Raw genomic sequence first — 20,649 nt, forward strand, 5'->3', positions numbered from 1 at the left:
TATTTTTATTCTGTCTAAATAGATTGCACTAGTGGCTCCACTGCTATAATAAAAAGAAGTGGTGATAAGGGGCAACCCTGCAGTGTTCCGTTTGAAATCTCGAATGCATTTGAAGAGTGGTTGTTTGAGTAAATCCTAGCTTTTGGCTTAGAATATAATGCCATGATACTTTTTATAAAATCCTCGTTGAAGCCAAATTTATCAAGTGCTGATTTTAGGTATAACCAATTTAGGCGATCGAAGGCCTTTTCCGCGTCAAGGGTGATGATAGCTGTGGGAGTTTTTGAAGAATGGATCATTTTAATAGTGTTTATCATTCTCCTTGTCCTATCCGGTACTTGACAACATTTAATGAAGCCAATTTGGTCTCTATTAATGTGGGTAGGTGGATTTTGAGTCTGTTTGCAAGTAATTTAGAGTAGATTTTCAAATCTGAATTGATCAGGGAGATTGGTCTATAGTTATTGACTAAGGTTAAGTCCGAACTAGGTTTGGGAATTAGTACTATTGTGGTTTCCAACATCTCCTCTGGGAATGTACCAGAAGAACTCGCTTTATTAAATATTTGGGATAAGTGTGGGGAAAGTATTTTACTAAATAATTTATAATATTCATTATCCATCTAGGCCTGGAGATTTGAATAGTTTGAGTTTTTGGATGGTCTGTTCAATCTCTTCCTGGGTAAAGGGAGATGTCAGGGATTCTAATTTTTCAGGAGTTACTTTAAGTAGATCTATGGATGCAAGGAATTATATCAGATATATTAGGTTGAGGAATTGAAGGTTGCAGTTTTAAATTATATAGTTTATTGTAGAATTCCGCCATTGTATTTGCTATATCCTGAGGATGGGATACTAATGAGCCATCATGTCTTTTAATTTTATTGATTTTATTTATTTGTCTTTTTTTAAAATTCTGATCATCATATAGCGGGTCGGTTTATTCAGTGAAGAATATTGTTTGATTTTGGAGTTTTTTAACATTGCATTATAAGAAGAGAATATTATGTTTTTGAGTTCTTGCCTTAGTTTTAATAATTCGGTTTTACTTGGTACTGACGGAGTGTTCAATTTTAATTGTTCGTTTTTCTTATTTTTTTATTTTATTTTGAAGTTCCATAATTCAAGATCTATTTGCTTTTTTCTTTTGGATGATATTTGGATCATAATCCCGCTAATTACCGCTTTGTGGGCACACCAGTTGGTATATGGATTTGTGTCATCCGAGGTATTTTCTTTCAAATAGTTTAAGGCATTTTCTATAGTCTGTTTGTACTCAGGGTTGTGAAGGATGTTGGAGTCACATTTCCACATTGGGTTTTTCTTTATTGAATATCCTAATTGCATCTCCGCTGTGACCGGTGAGTGATCCGAAAAGTATTTTTTTTCTATATTAATTTTCTGGAATTTTGGTAAGGTAAATATGTCTGCTAATATTAAATCTATTTGTGAGGCTGATTGGTGTGGGCCAGAGAAATGGGTAAATTCAATTGAGGTGGTTTTTAAGCACCTGTAAGTACCAAACATCTCATTTTGAGATATCCAGTTGTCCAAGGTGTTTGTTCTGTTTCTACTTGATGTAGAAGAGTCCATTATAGCATTTGGGACCATGTTAAAGTCGCCTAGCCAAATCAGATCTCCTTTTCTGACTGATTTAACCTTTTTTTTAAGAAAGCTCAAAAGGCGATTATTTGGGGCATAAGTATTAATTATTGTACAAGTCTGATTGTTCAGAGTGCAAATTAGTATGTGGTATCTTCCTTTCGTATCCATGAACTCTTCTATTAGCTCAAAGGAAAGGGAATTTTTTAGAATCGTAATGACCCCAGCTTTTTTCTTTGAATTCTCAGATTCAAATATGTAAGGAAAGTTTTTGTGTGAAAATTTTGGGCAATCTTTTTTTTTTTAATTTTGATTTTTGGATGCAAATTACATCAGCTATTTTTTGAATGATTTGCTTCCAGAGGGAAAATCTTTTGTGTGGGCTATTTAATCTCCTAACGTTATAAGTTAATATTTTAATACTCATAACGGGGAGGCTAACAAGTGTGTTAAAAGAGAATCAATTATATTTATATCAGAGAACCTGTTTGGTTAGTATAGCAGAAACCTGTAAAACCTGCAAAGGAAAACCTCTAAATCAGACTTTCCACTAAACTTTTATCAAGCCGAAACAACAATTTAGAAGATAACACAGAATTTGAACTTATACTTTACTTGTCTTATTTGAATGTCCTCTTGAAGGGGTTCGCTATTGTGAACTTCGCTTCTCCTTTTGGGGAAATATTTTTCTCTCTGTGCCCCTGGAACTTTCCTCTTTGTAGAGAGGGAGGTTGTCTATATCCTCTGATGTTTTGGAGGGGTTATTTTTTGTTTTGTTTGGTTTAGGGGATTTGTTAAAGTCTTTTCTTCCCTTCTGAATGGGGACCTGGACTTCATAGGGCTTATAGTATTGACTGAATCTTCCGATGGATTTCGGGAGGACCCTTTGTACCTCTGGGGCCTTTGTGGTATGGAAGAGGTCATGTTTGTTTGTTTGACTTATTTATTTTAGGAAGAATAATGTCTTAGCAGAGATATAAGCAAATCCTTTTATCAGATTTTAAAAATTCTCCACTTAAAGTGGCCCCACGCAAAATATGCTGGTTTTAGAAATTAAAGGGAATCTGTCACCCCCAAAATCATATATGAGCTGCGGCCACCGGCATCAGGGGCTTATCTACAGCATTCTGTAATGCTGTAGATAAGCCCCCGATGTAACCTGAAAGATGAGAAATAAAGGTTATAATATACTCACCCAGGGACGGTCCCGCTGCGGTCCGGGTCCAATGGGCATCGCGGTCCGGTCCAGTGCCTCCTATCTTCATACGATGACGTCCTCTTCTTGTCTTCTTGCCACGGCTCCGGCGCAGGCGTACTTTGTCTACCCTGTTGAGGGCAGAGCAAAATACTGCAGTGCGCAGGCGCCGGGCCTCTCTCACCTTTCCCAGTGCCTGCGCACTGCAGTGAGAAAAATCTGCAGCTTGGATTAGAGTGTAAACAGGTCTGAAAATTAATGATGGAATAAAGATTGTAGATTGAAACTGTGCAATTATATTAATTAAAAGTTATTAACATACATTGCTCAGCATAAAGGAGCACACCCCCTTTGAAAAGATATGAATCTATATCTCTCCTAATTCAAGAAAAAAAATTCCAAAATTCCAATATATTGACAAGACCGACTTCCTTAGAACAATTTTTTAACCCATAACCTAAAAGTAAAGTTAATATAATTTTCATTACAAAATTTTCAATTTTACTCAAATTAGTTGATGCAAATATGAATGTACATCACATTTTAAACAACTACATTTAGTATTTTGCATGACCTCCATGATTTTTCAGGACAGCGCCAAGTCTTCTAGGCACGGAATGATTGTAAAAAGATAAATTTTGCACTTTCTTCAAGAACGATCTGCTTTAGAGCCTGGATGGAGAGTGATGCTCAACTTTTCTCTTCAGAATTCCCCATAGAGGTTTTGGTTGGACCAAGGTTAGGAGACATACTTGGCCACTGAAAACTTTCATCCTGTTCTTCAGAAATGCAATATATGTGTTTTGAATAATTGTCATGTTTGAAAAGTCCATGTCTACCAAGGACATGGAATGATCGCAGCATTTGCTCTTTAGACAAATACACTTGCAGAAAATCTGTAAATTGATAATACCATTGAAATGTAGCTCACCAACACCAGCACTCATGAAGCTCCACATAAGGACACTGCCACCACCATGTTTCACTGTAGGCACCATGCATGTAGAAAAATGCATACAAAATACTAGATGTTTTAGTTTTACATGTGGTGTGTATTTATTTTTGCATCAACTAATATGATTAAAGACGAAGATTTTGTAATTAAAGTTTTATTAATAACCTTACTTTCATTTTATGGGTTTAAATAAATGTTCTATGAAACTCAGTATTGGCAAAATTTAGAACATTCCCTTGTGTTCAGTGAAATATTGATCAAAATAGTACTTATCAAAGGGGGGTTACTCAGTTATGCCAAGCACTGTGTGTAACTAAATTGGGCCAGATCCATAATTTGCATTTTTTTTTTTATAGCAACCATTATTTTTCTTGTGCCCGTTAATATTTTTTTGCGATAAATTCTTTAAAGTAGCACACACGTGATTCATGAATTTTGTGCAAAATCAAAAATACTCTTCATCTAAAAATCACAAAATTAGCACAAAAATATGAGACATAAATAAAATTACGTCTGGGAGGGTGTGGAGATAACTAGGAGTACATTTGTATAAAAATCTGATGACTTTAAAAAGTTGCAATTGATGTAATCACCTAAAAACATGCAAAACCCAATGGCGAACACAGAAAAATGAAAACAAAAAAAAAAGTGAACACATAATAGAGATTTTAAAAAAGAGACAAATCAAAAGAAGAATAAGGCACAAATAAAAAACAGGCAAAAAGCTAAAAAGAAAAAGAAAAAAAAGGCACAACTGCAATAGTAAAATCGGGCCCATTGTTTTCTGTTTTAAGTTTATTCTTAGACTTTTAACTGCCACAAAGAAATAGCAAAAAATGGCATCTTTTAGCAACCTATCTGGCTTATCTGAGAAAGACTATGAGACTGCAAGTAACACAAGAACACTGACTGGAATGCACGGTACTTTAGCATACGATCTGGAGCTGTGAAGGGATACAGTTTCCCTTTAATGGCCCAGCTATGATCAAACAAAATAAAATAAGCATTCAGAGGATTATGTTTGATTTTTTTTAATCCAAATGATTTCCTTGGAACACTATATGAGGTAAAACATTTCCTACACTATGAACATTAAAATGGCTTCTCTTCTTATGTTGAGCAAGTGCTGCTTTATGGCTGTAACATTTTCCACATTGTGAACATGAGAATGGCTTTTCCCCTGTATGGATTAATTGATGATTAACTAGGACTGATTTTTGTCTAAAATACTTCCCACATTCTGAACATGAAAACGGTTTCTCCCCTGTATGAGTTCTGTGATGTTTAACAAGGTCAGACTTCTGGCTGAAACATTTCCCACATTCTGGACATGAATATGGCTTCTCTCCTGTGTGACTTCTCAAATGCTCCATGAGACTTGATTTTCTTGTGAAGGATTTACCACATTCAGAACATAAAAAAGGCTTTTCACTTGTGTGAGTTCTCTGATGCTTAACAAGAATTGACTTCTGGCTAAAACATTTTCCACATTCTGTACATGAAAATGGCTCCTCCCCTGTGTGGGTTATACTATGTTCAATAAGATATGATTTCTTTGGAAAACATTTTCCACACTCCAAACATGAAAATGCCATCTCCCCTGCATGGATTAGCTGATGTTTTACAGCAGCGGACTTATGGCTAAAGCATTTCCCACATTCTGGACATGAAAATGGTTTTTCCCCAGTGTGAGTCCTTTGATGTTCAACAAGACAGGATTTCCTTGCAAAACATTTCCCACATTCAGAACATGAATACGGCTTCTCACCTGTGTGACATTTCTGATGTTTAACAACATCTGATTTTTGGATAAAACATTTCCCACATTCTGGGCATGAAAATGGCTTCACACCTGTGTGAGTTTTCTGATGTTCAACAAGATTTGATTTTGTGGTGAAACATTTCCCACATTCTGAACATGGAAATGGCTTCATGCCTGTGTGAGTTATCTGATGTTTAAAAAGATCTTGTTTTCGGGTAAAACATTTTCCACATTCCAAACATGAAAATGGCTTCACACCTGAATGAATTTTTTGATGTGTAACAAGGACTGATTTTTGCATAAAACACTTCCCACATTCAGAACATGCATATGGCTTCTCTCCTGTGTGAGTCCTCTGATGTACAATGAGATCTGATTTCTGTTGAAAACCTCTACCACACTCTGAACATGAAAATGGTTCCTCCCCTCTATGCCTTCTTTGATGTTTAAAAAGAACAGATTTCTGGCGAAAACTCTTGCCACATTCTGAACATGAAAATGGCCTCTCATCTCTGTGGATTCTTTCATGCATAGAAAGATTGGATTTCTTTGAAAAATATTTCCCACACTCAGAACAAGGGAATATTTTACTTCCCGTCTCTCCTGTACTTTGATTATCAATCTGTGATGGACCAGGTGAAGGTTCCTTGTCATTAGTACAAACAGTAGATAGGTCTATGCTTTGAAAGACTGATGGTAAATTTGTTGTAAGGATTGTTGTTGAATAGTCTCCATAACTGCCATCTGCGATATGGTCATACATTCCTTCATAATCTGCAAATGAAATAAGACATTACACAAAGGTTTTGGTGCAGCCTCCTATTGGATATAAAACATATTGTATTTTATCTTTTGCAAAACACAAAAGGAAATCCAAGGACACTTTTTCTAGCACCCTACAATGCTTCCATAAAAGCATGGCTTTCTCTCTGCAGACTAGTAATGATAAACACATTTTATAATACCTCATACAGGGCACGTCTTGGACCACATAAAGCTTCCTTAGCAACAACCACTATTGAGATATTTTTTCTAGCATTTACAGATTAAAAAGGGAACATTTCAACTGAGATGCCTGTGTCTAGACATTCTTCTCCATCATCTTCTTTCCCCTTCTGCTATCAGCATTATCTACAAATTCACCCCTTCCCCCACACCCCAAGCCTAAATCCTGACACAATTGTTCACCATCTTACACAATGTCTGCGTAATTAGAAAGATCATACCAGTGCTTTAATGTACGCATACTTAGAAATAACTTTTCAGGAAAAACTATCCAGTGTGAGTAGCAGGAATAACTTCCTGCTTGCTCTAATTTGCAATCCACTCTGAGCTGGTGGGAGGAGACTAGCTTCTATGATCCGTGCCATGCTCTGCACAGCAAACAGACAGATAGTCCTACTCTTCATTCCCTTTTTACCACAAAGAGAAAAGCAGCAGTATGGATGAAATTACACAGCAGTAGTGATCAATGTAGATATGAATTCAGCACTCGAGTGAGGTGAAAGACTTGTTAAAAAGCTCAGCACAATCTATCCGTGTCTCTCTGCTTGTTTCTGCACTCTATTCCTCTTTCCTCCACATACAAGTATAATTATCGGCTGTGTGTAGAGGGACCATAGTGAGCTGGCAGTCAGTCTTACAACATGGATTTGAGCTATGTTTTTTCTTTTAGACTGGAAGGTGAATTCAGGATGGAGGGAGGAGAGGAAGTGTCTCAAGCGGGGAAGAATGCAGATTTCCCTGATGAGATATATAGCAAAGTTTATCATGTTCTCCTGTCCTTTTGATTTCTGCAAAGGTTTTGAAAGTACAGTCCCCATTGAACAGGATATCAAAATGTCTTACATTTGACAATCTATCTTTTGTTCCCATTAAACACCTCTATACAGTATTCAACTTTTAAGGATTTTTTTATTCTCTAATCTGTTTTTAAATCTTGATTTTGTAGCGCTGGCGCCCGTACCTCCACAGGGGTCCCGTCAGGGTCCCCGCTCTCTGTCCGCTCCCCGCCGCCCGGCCTCGGTCCCTGGCTGTCCTCCTGCTGCTGCTTCCTCGCGTGCAGCCAGCAGGTCTACGGGTATGACTCTGAGGGCGCGCGCACTCCCGGTCTCTTAAAGAGACAGCGCACATTTTTCAAATATGCTCTGAACCAATGAGGGAACAGTAAGTACTATTTCTGGCTCCTCTGCCATAGAGGGGGCGTCGCTGGAGCAACAAGTGCTTCCTGTTGCTAGCTTCCGGTTCCTTAGCAGAGTGATGAGCGGCAGACAGTCTGAGAAGATAGTGTTAGCGGGGTACTGGCCGGACACTGACGGTACACAGACAGAATGCAGGCACGACAGTACGTCATGCCTGCATTCTGTCTGTGTACCGTCAGTGTCCGGCCAGTACCCCACTAACACTGTTTGTCTTCTCAGACTGTCTGCCACTCATCACTCTGCTATCCTGGACGATACCAGTGCTGCCTGTGCCTGCTCCGTCACGCTCAGCTGCTCGTCATCCAGGACGACATCTGCACTGCCAGTTCTATCTTCTCAGCTGCTTCCCATCGGTCTAGCCCACTGCTACATGTTATCTCGGCCAGTCCACCTGTTCTGCTGGGCCAGCTGCCATGTGTCCGGGGTCTAACTGGAGGTAGCTTCTGCGTCCCTCGGACATTCCAATCTGACCCTGCTCGAAGTGTCTTACTACAGGTGTCTGGGGCTCGCATAGTCACGCCCCCTTCGGCGGAGCCCCCCGGGTCGTGGTCCTGTGGTTCCACTAAAATAGCAATAAACGAATGTACACTGCAACATCTGTGCCTCCGCTTCCATTCGTTACAGAATTTATATTAAATTTCTGTTTCTATATACTGTGTACCTAAATATTTTTGCCATGAACATGTTAAACATTATGGGTCCTATTCATCAAAGTTTTCACTCCAGAATTCTGGCATAAAAGCTTTGAAAGGTCACAAAATGTAAGTGCAACTTGGAGTTGTGCCAACATTTTTCAACTTTTGGAGTTTTGCACACCAGTTTCTCCTAGCTACGACAAAATGAGCAGAGCTGATGTGTGACGGGGAGTATTGCCGCAGTTCCTAAAATTCTAGACGAGCTATGCCGTTCCGTGTGCCAGAAATCTTACTCCAATACCTAACTGGAATGAGATTTCTGGCATAGCGCATGGAGAAGCACACCACTCGTCAGACACTCCAGATCCACGAAGAAGCTTGCACCACCGCATGAATCAGGAACATCTGACTCCAGAACGCACCCTTATCAAGGGAAATCGGTCCCTATCCATTTCAGTAAATTGATATTGACAATATCTAGACAGTATTTTGGTGGCATGGTTTTATTAGAAAACAATAATGACATGTTTATATTCTAATAAAAATAATGGAAATTTCTCAAAGAAGCCCAACTTTTTAAAATAGCATACAAACTATTACCAATAATATCACACATACACTATGGCTGGTACAACATATGCAAAAATACTAATGCAATAAATGCACTTTAGGAAGTAATAATACATATATACAGTATAGTATTTGATTTTGATTCAATTCATAATGCAATGGAGGTAAAGAATTATAACAAATCTTCAATTATATTAAAAGTCCAAAGAATATATGGGAAAGACATAATATTTGAATAAGGTGTTCTACATGAGGCTAACACAGCCGTGTTGTGGCCATATCCTGAGGGTTGTGGTGGCTGTCAAATAGGTAATAGGGACTTGTGTGTAAACTGATACTCATAGTTAATGGCATTGCCTTAGGCTACGTGCACACGTTGTGGAAAGTCCTGTGGATTTTTCCGGACTGATTTTGGTAAATCCGCAGGTAAACCGCACTGCGGATTACCTGCGGAATTACCACGGATTTACCGTGGTTTTTTTGCGTATTTTGTGCGGATTTCACATGCGGTTTTACACCTGTGGATTCCTATTATGGAGCAGGTGTAAACCGCTGCAGAATCCGCACAAAGAATTGACATGCTGCGGAATAAACAACGCTACGTTTTCGCGTTTTTTTCCGCAGCATGTGCACTGCGGATTTTGTTTTCCATAGGTTTACATGGTACTGTAAACTCATGGAAAACGTCAAAACCACTGCGGATCCGCAGCAAAATCCACATCGTGTGCACATACCCTTATAATCTTTTTAACAGCTGCTGAGACTTTCAGGACAGGCCTTAATCATGTTAAATCTAAGCCGGATATCTGTGCTTTTTGCTTCACTTTTTAGAACTGTGGCAAAAAAAAGCTGCTCTTTGTTAGCAAAAATGTTGATGTTTTGCCACAAAAATGGTGTACAATTAATATTAAAATAGCAAAACAAAATTCTATTTAGATATATTTTTTTTTTACACCTACAATATTAAAGTTTGCTTTGCTTGTTGAACTTACAGCAATATTATAATGCCAAGATTCAAGGAAATTAGATGTTAGTGACTTGTAAACATTTACAGAAATGCCGAGGGGTGTCAACCAACTTTTAAAATATTCAGTAGGAAAAACTGGAAAACAAAGTGCAAAATAGGGCCTTTCTCGGATATAGGATATGAGAACGATAGGTGCAGAGATGTGCTCACCTGGCACGGTTGTGTGCCACTACACCAAAGAAAGCTTAGTAAAACATCTGGTGTAAATCCAGGATATGTGCAATAGAAGGAAAAACCATAGAGGATGGATCTTTAACTGTGCTGCCGAAGACACTATATGATGAAAAAGGAGATCCAGGAGTCGATGTGTTGAAAATTACGATTTTCTTAGTCAACATGTTTCAAAGTTCACAGACTTCTTCAACAGACCAAAACTATAACCATTTGGTTTTGTCCCGGTGAAGTCTGAACTTTGAAACGCATTGACTAATAAAACCGCAATTTTCAGCAGATTGACTCCTGGATCTCCTTTTTCATCATTTAGTGTCTTCGGCATCACATTGAAGAGCCATCCTCTATGGTATTTCCTTCCAACTTTCAAAATATGAAAAGACCTGGCCACAGATCGCTCCAAAGCACAAACATGTTCCTTATAATATAGACAGACTGTTTGTGCTGCGTGGCGGCCTTTGGGCAGTTCTCTTCTTGGTTTCTCTGGCATAGAGCAGGAAGAGAAGACTCTGCCTACAGTGATGCCCCGGATCACGGGCATATCATTGACGGGAATCTTCTAACATTGATTACACAAGAACTACAAGACGGATTTCTTCACCCCAGGTATCAATTCAATCAGTTTAACACTGCTAACCTGACAATGCCTGTAGTTTAATTTACTTAGCAAAATCCTGCGGACAGGTTCACTTTAACACAAGACAACTTTGTAGTGGCATTGCTATGGCCAAATCCACATTTGTAAAATGTGCTGCATGTGAATTCACTCTAATAAGCAATTAAGGTTTGAAATCTTTATCAACCCCCAAAGAGAAGACTTTATCTCTCGGGTATTACTGACATTAGCATTGAGACAGAATTAGAAGCATTTAATGGTCATCACTCACCAGTACTCATATCTGCATGCATTTCCTCCTCCTTACACTTTGTTACATCCTCACAATTCTCCTCTTCTTCGGTTATATCCTCATCTTTGATATAAGGCAATTCTATAACCTAATTCACAATATATGGAACAAATAATTATGAAGACAGAAAAATGTTCAAAGAACCCAAAATCATAAAATCATTCATAACCAAATGCTACATGCATCTGCGTCCTATACTTAACTGTATACTAATTATATAAACTCCAGTATATTGCATCCCTAAGCATAAAGGGATTATATACTATACATAAGCTAGATTTATGCTGCAATCATACACAAAGAGCACTTGTATGTATAGTATCAGAGGACATCTCATGACTATGTACCTGATAATCTTGCTGACCATTCTGATTTTCTTCTGTAGAATCCTGGGAATGTATTGAACTGGGACTTGTATCGAGTGGATTGCTCTTACTAGATCCATCTGAAATAGACACATATACAGTACATGGAAGTGATTGTCAACTGTTCTGCACTTCCTCATGATCCTCTTAAGGCCTTTTCACACTGTATTTTGCAGGGCACACTTGAAGTCCAGACCAGATAGGGAGAAGTTTGAGTTTCATTTGCCTTCTTTACTGACACTATTCGTTTTTTGATCTTTTACTATGTTAGAAGATAACCGATATCTTTATTGCTGCCTACACTTCCTGATCTATTGCCATTTTTGTGTCTTGTAGTTCAGTCCAGGCTAGGAGCATGGGAGTTAATTTCTATCGGCGTTTGGGCAGGACTGCAAGCTAGGGCAGCACGGTGGCTCAGTGGTTAGCACTGCAGCCTTGCAGCGCTGGAGTCCTGGGTTCAAATCCCACCAAGGACAACATCTGCAAGGAGTTTGTATGTTCTCCCAGTGTTTGCGTGGGTTTCCTCCGGGTACTCTGGTTTCCTGCCGCATTCCAAAGATATACTGATAGGGAATTTAGATTGTGAGGCCCATTGGGGACAGTGATGATAATGTGTGCAAACTGTAAAGCGCTGCGGAATATGTTAGCACTATATAAAGATTATTATTATTATTTAATCATGATGTCCACTGTCCGCTATAACAGCTATTCTGCATGGTCAATGTAGACTGGGCTGCAGATATCCTGTGGATTCCACCCCCACAACAGTATAGACGCCCTTGTTAGGACTCACCTGTGCACAGATATGTAGAAACATCCACCTTCATACACAGTGGGATTAAATCCGCACGAGTCTCTGCTTCATCTGTTATCTCTTCAACTTTAACATCATCTAGATTTATAACCTAATTCACCGCATATAGCACAAAGGATGTGCAATCAAGAAGACAAAGAACAGAAAGCAAAATAAAGAATTTACCTTATTTGCATGGAACCGGTCATGTAAAATAATGCTATTAACCTGCAGATATTATTGATGGCTTGCCAAGGGTGATAGATCCCTGCAATGGACCACTTGCCTGAAATGCCAGTGTCAGAGTCCTACTCTGTATATCCTGCTTTTTTGTTGGTATCCACCATCAGTACTGTGGCGTATTTGGAATCGTGCTGTACACAGTATCCGCAGTGTTTGTGCTCATCCGAAGGGCATTGGAGTCCCAATACTATCATTATGCTTCTTATACATAGCCCTAATGCCATCTCTGGTATCTTGCGCCTAAGGCACTTCAAAACTTTATTCGCTATGCACTTTTTGGAAAAATCTGTTATTATAGGCCCCTAAAGATGTTCTCCGTCCCCAAAATCTATTTTTTTTAAGTTAATCTGTGCTGTATTGTAATACACAACACCACTATAAATCATTATTATTATTTTCTTATTTCTACCTTTCGTTCCTCCAGAATTTTATTTCATTGCCTGCATCCAGTTGGTTTACCTGCGGCTCTACCAGACTAGGCAGCTTACTGTGCTTTTTTTCCACAACGCGCGCTGCAGAGGAATGGGGAAAAGTGAATTTGATTTTCTTATTTCATAAATGAGAGAGATGAGTGGGAATAACTGTGTGTGGAAATATAGTGTTGGTGCCATCATACTGTGTTTAGGGAGATATGTGGCCATCAACTGTATGTGGTAGGAATGCGGGGTGTTCAAACCCGTGTGGTGGCCATTTTACTGCGTGAAGGGCTGTCTGTGGGAAGGACTGTGGGGACTGAGGGCTTATTCACATGTCAGTATTTGGTTAGTATGTTACATCCTTATTTGGATGCCAAAACCAGGAGTTATAGAAAAACTATAATTTAGAGACTGACATCTGTTTCTGTTCTGTGTTTTGGAGACACTCCTGGTTTTGGCATACAACTATGGATCAAAAATACTAGTATGTGAATAAAGCTGTGAAGGAACCGTACTGTCTGTGTGTGTGTGTGTGGGTAAGAACACTAAGAGGGTTGAATAAGGGCAAAATTACTCCTTGTCTTTAATAATTGTGAGATCCGCATGTAAACCCTTCACTGTCTACGCCTGTGTACTGTGGCCCGGCTTACTCCTCTGAATATTTTATTTTGTGGAGGGGGAACAATTAGCATTTCAAGGGGTTGTCACAGCTCGGGGTCCAAGTCTGCTGTCACTATGTGTAATATATATACAATGGGTGAAATAAGTATTGAACATGTCACCAATTATCAAAATAAATATATTTATAAAGGTACTATTGACATAAAATTCTCACCAGATATCGGTAACAACAACCCATCCAATCCGCACAGGCGAAGAAATCAAACCATAGATGTCCATAAATTAAGTTATATGTAATAATGAGAAATGACACAGGGAAAAAAAAAAAGAATTGAACGTACTTTCTGAAATTTATTTTAGACTTAAAAATATATTTACCGTATATACTCGAGTATAAGCCGAGATTTTCAGCCCAAATTTTGGGGCTGAAAGTGCCCCTCTCGGCTTATACTCGAGTCATGATCGGTGGTGGGGTCGGCGGGTGAGGACTGTCATATACTCACCTAGTTCCGGCGTTCCTGTCGCTCCCCCTGCCCGTCCCACGGTCTCCGGGTGCCGCAGCTTTTCCCCTGAGCTGTCACGTGGGACCGCTCATTAGAGAAATGAATAGGCTGCTCCACCTCCCATAGGGGCGGAGCCGCCTATTCATTTCTCTAATGAAGCGGTGCCGGTGACCTCTGATAGAGGAAGAGGCTGCGGCACCGAAGACCAGCTGTCCGGGGGAAGGAGCGGGACGCCGGGAGCAGGTAAGTATTACATATTCACCTGTCCTCGTTCCACACGCCGAGCGCCGCGCCATCTTCCCGGCGTCTCTCCGCACTGACTGTGCAGGTCAGAGGGCGCGATGACGCATATAGTGTGCGCGCCGCCCTCTGCCTGATCAGTCAGTGCAGAGAGACGCCGGGACGGGACGCTGAGGAGCTGCAAGCAAGAGAGGTGAGTATGTGTCTTTTTTTTTATTGCAGCGGCAGCAATGGCACAGATTTATGTGGAGCATCTATGGGGCAACGGTGCAGAGCACTATATGGCACAGCTATGGGGCAACGGTGCAGAGCACTATATGGCAGAGCTATGGGGCAATGGTGCAGAGCACTATATATGGCACAGCTATGGGGCAACGGTGCAGAGCATTGTATATATGGCACAGCTATGGGGCAACGGTGCAGAGCACTATATGGCACAGCTATGGGGCAACGGTGCAGAGCACTATATGGCACAGCTATGGGGCAATGGTGCAGAGCACTATATGGCACAGCTATGGGGCAACGGTGCAGAGCACTATATGGCACAGCTATGGGGCAACGGTGCAGAGCACTATATATATGGCACAGCTATGGGGCAACGGTGCAGAGCACTATATGGCACAGCTATGGGGCAATGGTGCAGAGCATTATATGTATGGCACAGCTATGGGGCAACGGTGCAGAGCACTATATATATGGCACAGCTATGGGGCAACGGTGCAGAGCATTATATATATGGCACAGCTATGGGGCAACGGTGCAGAGCATTATATATATGGCACAGCTATCTATGGGGCAACGGTGCAGAGCATTATATATATGGCACAGCTATCTATGGGGCAACGGTGCAGAGCATTGTATATGGCACAGCTATCTATGGGGCCATAATGAACGGTGCAGAGCATTGCATATGGCACAGCTTTATGTGCAGCATCTATGGGGCCATAATGAACGGTATGGAGTATCTATTTTTAATTTTGAAATTCACCGGTACCTGCTGCATTTTCCACCCTAGGCTTATACTCGAGTCAATAAGTTTTCCCAGTTTTTTTGTGGCAAAATTAGGGGGGTCGGCTTATACTCGTGTATATACGGTACTTAAAAAATTGGTAACGTGTTCAGTACTCATTTCACCTGCAGTGTACACACTCATTCGCTGTTTTTTTAAATCTTCCACTGGTTTATTAAAGGTGATGCATAAACCAGTGCAGTGATAGCAAAACAAACACTGCCTTTCTGGCCTAATGGGAAAACAAAAACATAATGTATGGCAAACAGTCCGTTTTGCTGCGAGGAACCGCCAGCTCAGGAACAAACAAAAGTTCAGCTTTCCTTATCATGAAAACACATCTCTGGAGCAAAAATCACATTGTATAAATTATATAAATGTATTTGCATTTTGCAGTGAGAAATAAGTATTTGCTCCCTCTGGCAAACAAGACTTAATACTTGGTGGCAAAACCCTTGTTGGCAAGCACAGCAGTCAGACTTTTTTTGTAGTTGATGATGAGGTTTGCGCACATGTCAGGAGGAATTTTGGTCCATGCCACTTTTGCAAATCTTCTCTAAATCATTAAGATTTTGAGGCTGTCGCTTGGCAACTCGGAGCTTCAACTCCCTTCATAAGTTTTCTATGGGATTAAGGTCTGGAGATTGGCTAGACCACTCCATGACCTTAATGTGCTTCTTTTTGAGCCACTCCTTTGTTGCTTTGGCTGTATGTTTTGGGTCATTGTCTTGCTGGAAGACCCAGCCATGACCCATGGACATGGGACTGTGGTCCCAGCTGCCTTAAGATCATTAACAAGTTCCCCTCATGTAGTTTTAGGGGCTCAAATACTTATTTCTCACTGCAAAATGCAAATAAATTTATATAATTCATACAATGTGATTTTCTGGATTTTATTTTTGATATTCTCTCAATGTTAAAATTAACCCACCCTTAAAATTATAGACTGTTCATGTCTTTGTCAGTGGGCAAACTTACAAAATCAGCAAGGGGTCAAATACTTATTTCCCCCACTGTATATGTCCATATATCACACATATACACTTACATGCAAACACACTCTCGCGTGGATAATACTACGTGAATGTTTCAGTTTCTTTGTAGCTCTCCTTAATACAGAGGGATATATTACACTATCTGGCCCTTGGAATAAGAGCAAGGGATATAAATTTTTAAGTACAAGATTTCATGTTATTTTCTTACAGTCAAAGGGATTAAAAAAAAAGTTTCTCTTTTTTTGCAATGGGACCTGGCTGCAAAAGCTTTAAAAGGCCATTTCCAAAAACTAGGGGGTTGTGGTCTCCCTTTCGTGCATATGTGGGCTACAGCTGTGGTAATGCCTGAAATCACCTTCATGTTGGAGCCCGTTAGATGGAAACAGGCAGCTTGAAAAGCCAATAGAAGTTCCTTGCTATGGGAAGGACCCCTCCCCCTCAGTACCATGGTACACCAGAGGATCTGTATGGATCCCCCTAAATGAAGTCTGAGATTCCTCCATCCTCCAGATGATAATATTCTACTGTCTAATGAGTCCAGACTGATCTTGTAAGACTACCAGCAGTACAAGATGCCTCAAAAATAGGTTTAAAACTTTGAAGGAGTGGCCATCAAAGACTTGCGTAAAAAACGTTTGCTATAACTGGGGTCTAATTCCTCTTACTTTTCCAACGCTCCATAGAACTCTGTGGCATCTGACAGCACAGTGCAGTGCAAAAAACATCACTGCCTTCTCAAATATGTGAACATGAGTAGGTGACACAAGACGTGACACAAGACATGTCAGGGTCACATAATCAAGTGCATAGCACTAGCTCAACCTGGCTAATGCCTGGCTGAAACCTAAACTTCTTAAAGGGAATCTGTTTGCAATTTCTTCTTAGAGCAGCATGATGAAGGGGCAAATACCCTGATTATAGTAATGTATCATTGACTAGACTGCTTGCTGTTTTACCTGCTGCAAATCTACAAGTTCTGTGAATGCTGAGCTCTGTATAACCCTGCCCACACCACTAATTGGCAGCTCTTTGTGTACACTGTGCATAGGCAGAAAGCTGCCAACTAGTGATGTGGCATGGTTATACAGTGCTCATGAATATGGATGACTACATGGCAACAAGTTTTATAGTCCTCTTGTGCTGATAGAACAGCGAGTTCATCAAAATTACAGCAAGCAGCCCAATCAGTGACACATCGCTGAAATCAGGGTCTCTGTTTCTACATTATGCTGTTCTCAGATTAGGTGGCAAAAACCTGGTGACAGATTCCCTTCATTAGAGACAACAATGCTTGAACCCTCTGGAAAGGAGAAGGAGGAACAACCTCATGAAAATATGGGCATCATAGAAATCCAAAAATAAGCCAGACTGCAGGAACTAAAGCCAGGGGATTTACATAGCCAGAGCCACCAACAGGCAGCACAGATTACTGGCCCTCTGCAACTTGGTGGCACCTAGTCCTCTGACATTAGCGTAATTGTGGAGCATAAACCAACAGAGCTTCGAACAGGTCAGCCTCCACGACAGAAAAAACACCGGGCCAGAGGGAGGCATCTAGTCATATATAGAAGTTTCCTGCCCCCTGAGAGGAGCTCTGTTCAGGGAGGGGCTTTTGTGGGAGAGGAGAAAAAGGATTTGGGGTTAAAAATAAGGGATGAAGAGTAGAATAATGTGAAATTCCCAACGGTATAACACTGTGCAGCACCTAGGAATATTTATTGCCATCTACCTGATCAGCCTGTGGGATATCACAATCTTCCTCCAGATAACTCTTGGAAGATAGAAGCCTTGGAAAGTTCTCCGGTATTTCCTCCTTACTGGATTTATCTGTAGAAGACACCAAATGACTACAAACACTGGCCTACATTATCTCATTGCATAGGCTTAAAGGGAACCTGTCAGCTGATACAGGCAGCCCTAACCGTGGGCAGCGTGTATCGGCCACTGGCTGTAGTATCCCAGCCATGTATGCTTGTCTCTGAAACGCTGCGGTGCTTCAGAGAAAAACATGCTTATAATAGCTGTCAGGGACCAAGAAGCGCTATTGACTAGTCATACAGGTGCGTCCCCCGCAGCTTCTCCCCTCTCGGCAGTGACTGACAAGCCTCGGCCTACACGCACATATAGGCAGAGACTTGTCAGTCGCTGTCAGCAGGCAAGGAGAAGCAACCAGGGGTCCGCCTGTATGACTAGTCAATAGCACAGATATGTCCATGCTGGCTATTATTAAAGGGAACCTGTCACCCCCAAAATGGCTGGTGAGGTAAGCTCACCGGCATCAGGGGCTTATCTACAGCATTCTGTAATGCTGTAGATAAGCCCCCGATGTTACCTGAAAGAGGAGAAAAGACGTTAGATTATACTCACCCAGGGGCGGTCCCGGTGCGGTCAGGTCGGATGGGCGTCGCGGTCCGCTCCGGCGCCTCCCATCTTCATTCCATGACGTCCTCTTCGGGTCTTTACGCCATGGCTCCGGCACAGGCGTACTTTGTCTGCCCTGTTGAGGGCAGAGCAAAGTACTGCAGTGCGCAGGCGCCGGAAAGGTCAGAGGCCCGGCGCCTGCGCACTGCAGTACTTTGCTCTGCCCTCAACAGGGCAGACAAAGTACACCTGCGCCGGAGCCGCGGCAAAAAGACCCGAAGAGGACGTCATGGAATGAAGATGGGAGGCACCGGAGCGGACCGGAGACACCCATCCGACCTGACCGCACCGGGACCACCCCTGGGTGAGTATAATCTAACGTCTTTTTCTCCTCTTTCAGGTAACATCGGCGGCTTATCTACAGCATTACAGAATGCTGTAGATAAGCCCCTGACGCCGGTGAGCTTACCTCACCAGCCATTTTGGGGGTGACAGGTTCCCTTTAACTGGTTCCCTTTAAGACATCGCAGTAAAAAAAACACACAAAATTTTTACTCCAGAAGCTCAATATATAAAACTAACTTTAGCCTCAACTCTTAAAACTATATAAACAGACAATTCCAAATGCACCAATATAGGAATATCTCTCTTCAATTGCACTCACCATTTTCATTGGTGAAAAAAAACATTATTAATAAATGTGGGCCATTGTTATTTGTTAGGATAACTGGATTTACATGGGTTATTCCAATTATAAATGACAAGAATATGTCTCCATTTCATATCAGCTACTTCTCCTAGCAAGAAGTGAAGAACACCTTAAATAAGAAAAAAGTCAGATACCAAACGCTCCCGATTTGTAAAGATGATGTCTGCCCACAAGACTAGAACATAGCAAATGTTTGAAGGGAATCTGTCAGCAGGATTATCCCTCCTAAGCATCTATATGGGCATGTAGGTCATAGGAAGCAGAATAACATGACCCCCTTGATATCTGTGAGACAAGGTTTTATTCCAGAGAAAACCACATTTTCCTTATATGTAAATGACCTGTTGAGTACTATGGGCCGGACATAGATCTTCCTAAGAATCTGCCTCCAGAGATTATTTTAAATGAAAGGCTGCATTACCAAAGTGAGACATGTAATTCAGGAGAGCAGACAGTCAGTGATTACTTGGCTCACACTGGTCACACCCCTGTTCATTTAAAATAATCTCTGGAGGCAGATTCTCAGGGAGATCCATATCTGTCCCAGACATCTTAACAGCTCATTTGCATACAGCGTCGGACTGGGGTGTCTGGGGCCCACCAGAGGAATGGACTCTAGGGGCCCACCCTACAGCTATATGCAAATATCTGTCATTATAGTGGAGCATCGGCTGTAAAAAACACCGGCGGCTGCTGCACATCTACCGTGTACCCCAATAACTGGGATGTATAATTACGGTAGTTTACATTAATGGGGTTCTTGGTTAAAACAAGTTATCACTGATCCATGGGCTCCACAGGATAGGTGATCGCTTAGATCCGACCATTAGAAATTGCACCGATCGGAAGAATGGGGAAGTTTTATCCCTGACAGGACACTTTTATCACTATTTTAAAATGCAGCGGCAGGTGGGATTTCTGACCGCAGCTCCATTCATTCTCTTTGGGGCTTCCAGAAAAAAACAAGTGCAGCCACTAAGGGAATGAATGGATCAGTGATCTAGTCGGACATGCCACTCCAGTCTAATGGGGATAAAAAGTTCCACATTTTGCGGAGTGGGTCCAAGCAGTCAGACCCCCACCAATCAATACGTTATCACTTATCCTGTGGAGAGGTGATTACTTTTTTCCACAGGAAACCCCTGTAAGTGCATCTCCGCCGCTGTGTACAAAGCATTACAACTCTAATGGAAATAAAGAATCTTCTCCTAATTAATATCAGAGAGAACAAATGACCGCCATACACAACACAATCCATTATACCAAGACCAATAATACCACATACAGGAAGAAATACCACCACACCATGACCAGACCACATATTATCACCACTTGGTGACCAAATAGCACATACAAGGGACAAATACCA

General features: G+C 41.0%; 1 protein-coding gene across 3 annotated transcripts in view; it reads right to left on the minus strand.

The window, feature by feature from the left end:
• Window positions 1-4,407: 4,407 nt before the first annotated feature.
• LOC143767142 (uncharacterized) overlaps window positions 4,408-20,649 on the minus strand; it is an 87,815-nt gene continuing 71,573 nt past the window's right edge. For 2 of the 3 annotated variants that reach the window (XM_077255174.1, XM_077255172.1), the window contains exons 6-10: window positions 17,940-18,037; window positions 12,184-12,295; window positions 11,373-11,470; window positions 11,005-11,113; window positions 4,408-6,287 (exon numbers count right to left, since the gene is read on the minus strand). In XM_077255174.1, the coding sequence (XP_077111289.1) occupies window positions 4,783-6,287; window positions 11,005-11,113; window positions 11,373-11,470; window positions 12,184-12,295; window positions 17,940-18,037 (1,922 nt within the window). In that variant the 3' untranslated portion in view covers window positions 4,408-4,782. The remainder of the gene's footprint in view (window positions 6,288-11,004; window positions 11,114-11,372; window positions 11,471-12,183; window positions 12,296-17,939; window positions 18,038-20,649) is intronic. The other variant, XM_077255175.1, reaches the window with a different exon arrangement.

The sequence above is a fragment of the Ranitomeya variabilis genome, chromosome 4, assembly GCF_051348905.1.
Source record: "Ranitomeya variabilis isolate aRanVar5 chromosome 4, aRanVar5.hap1, whole genome shotgun sequence".
In the NCBI taxonomy this organism is placed as follows: Eukaryota; Metazoa; Chordata; class Amphibia; order Anura; family Dendrobatidae; genus Ranitomeya; species Ranitomeya variabilis.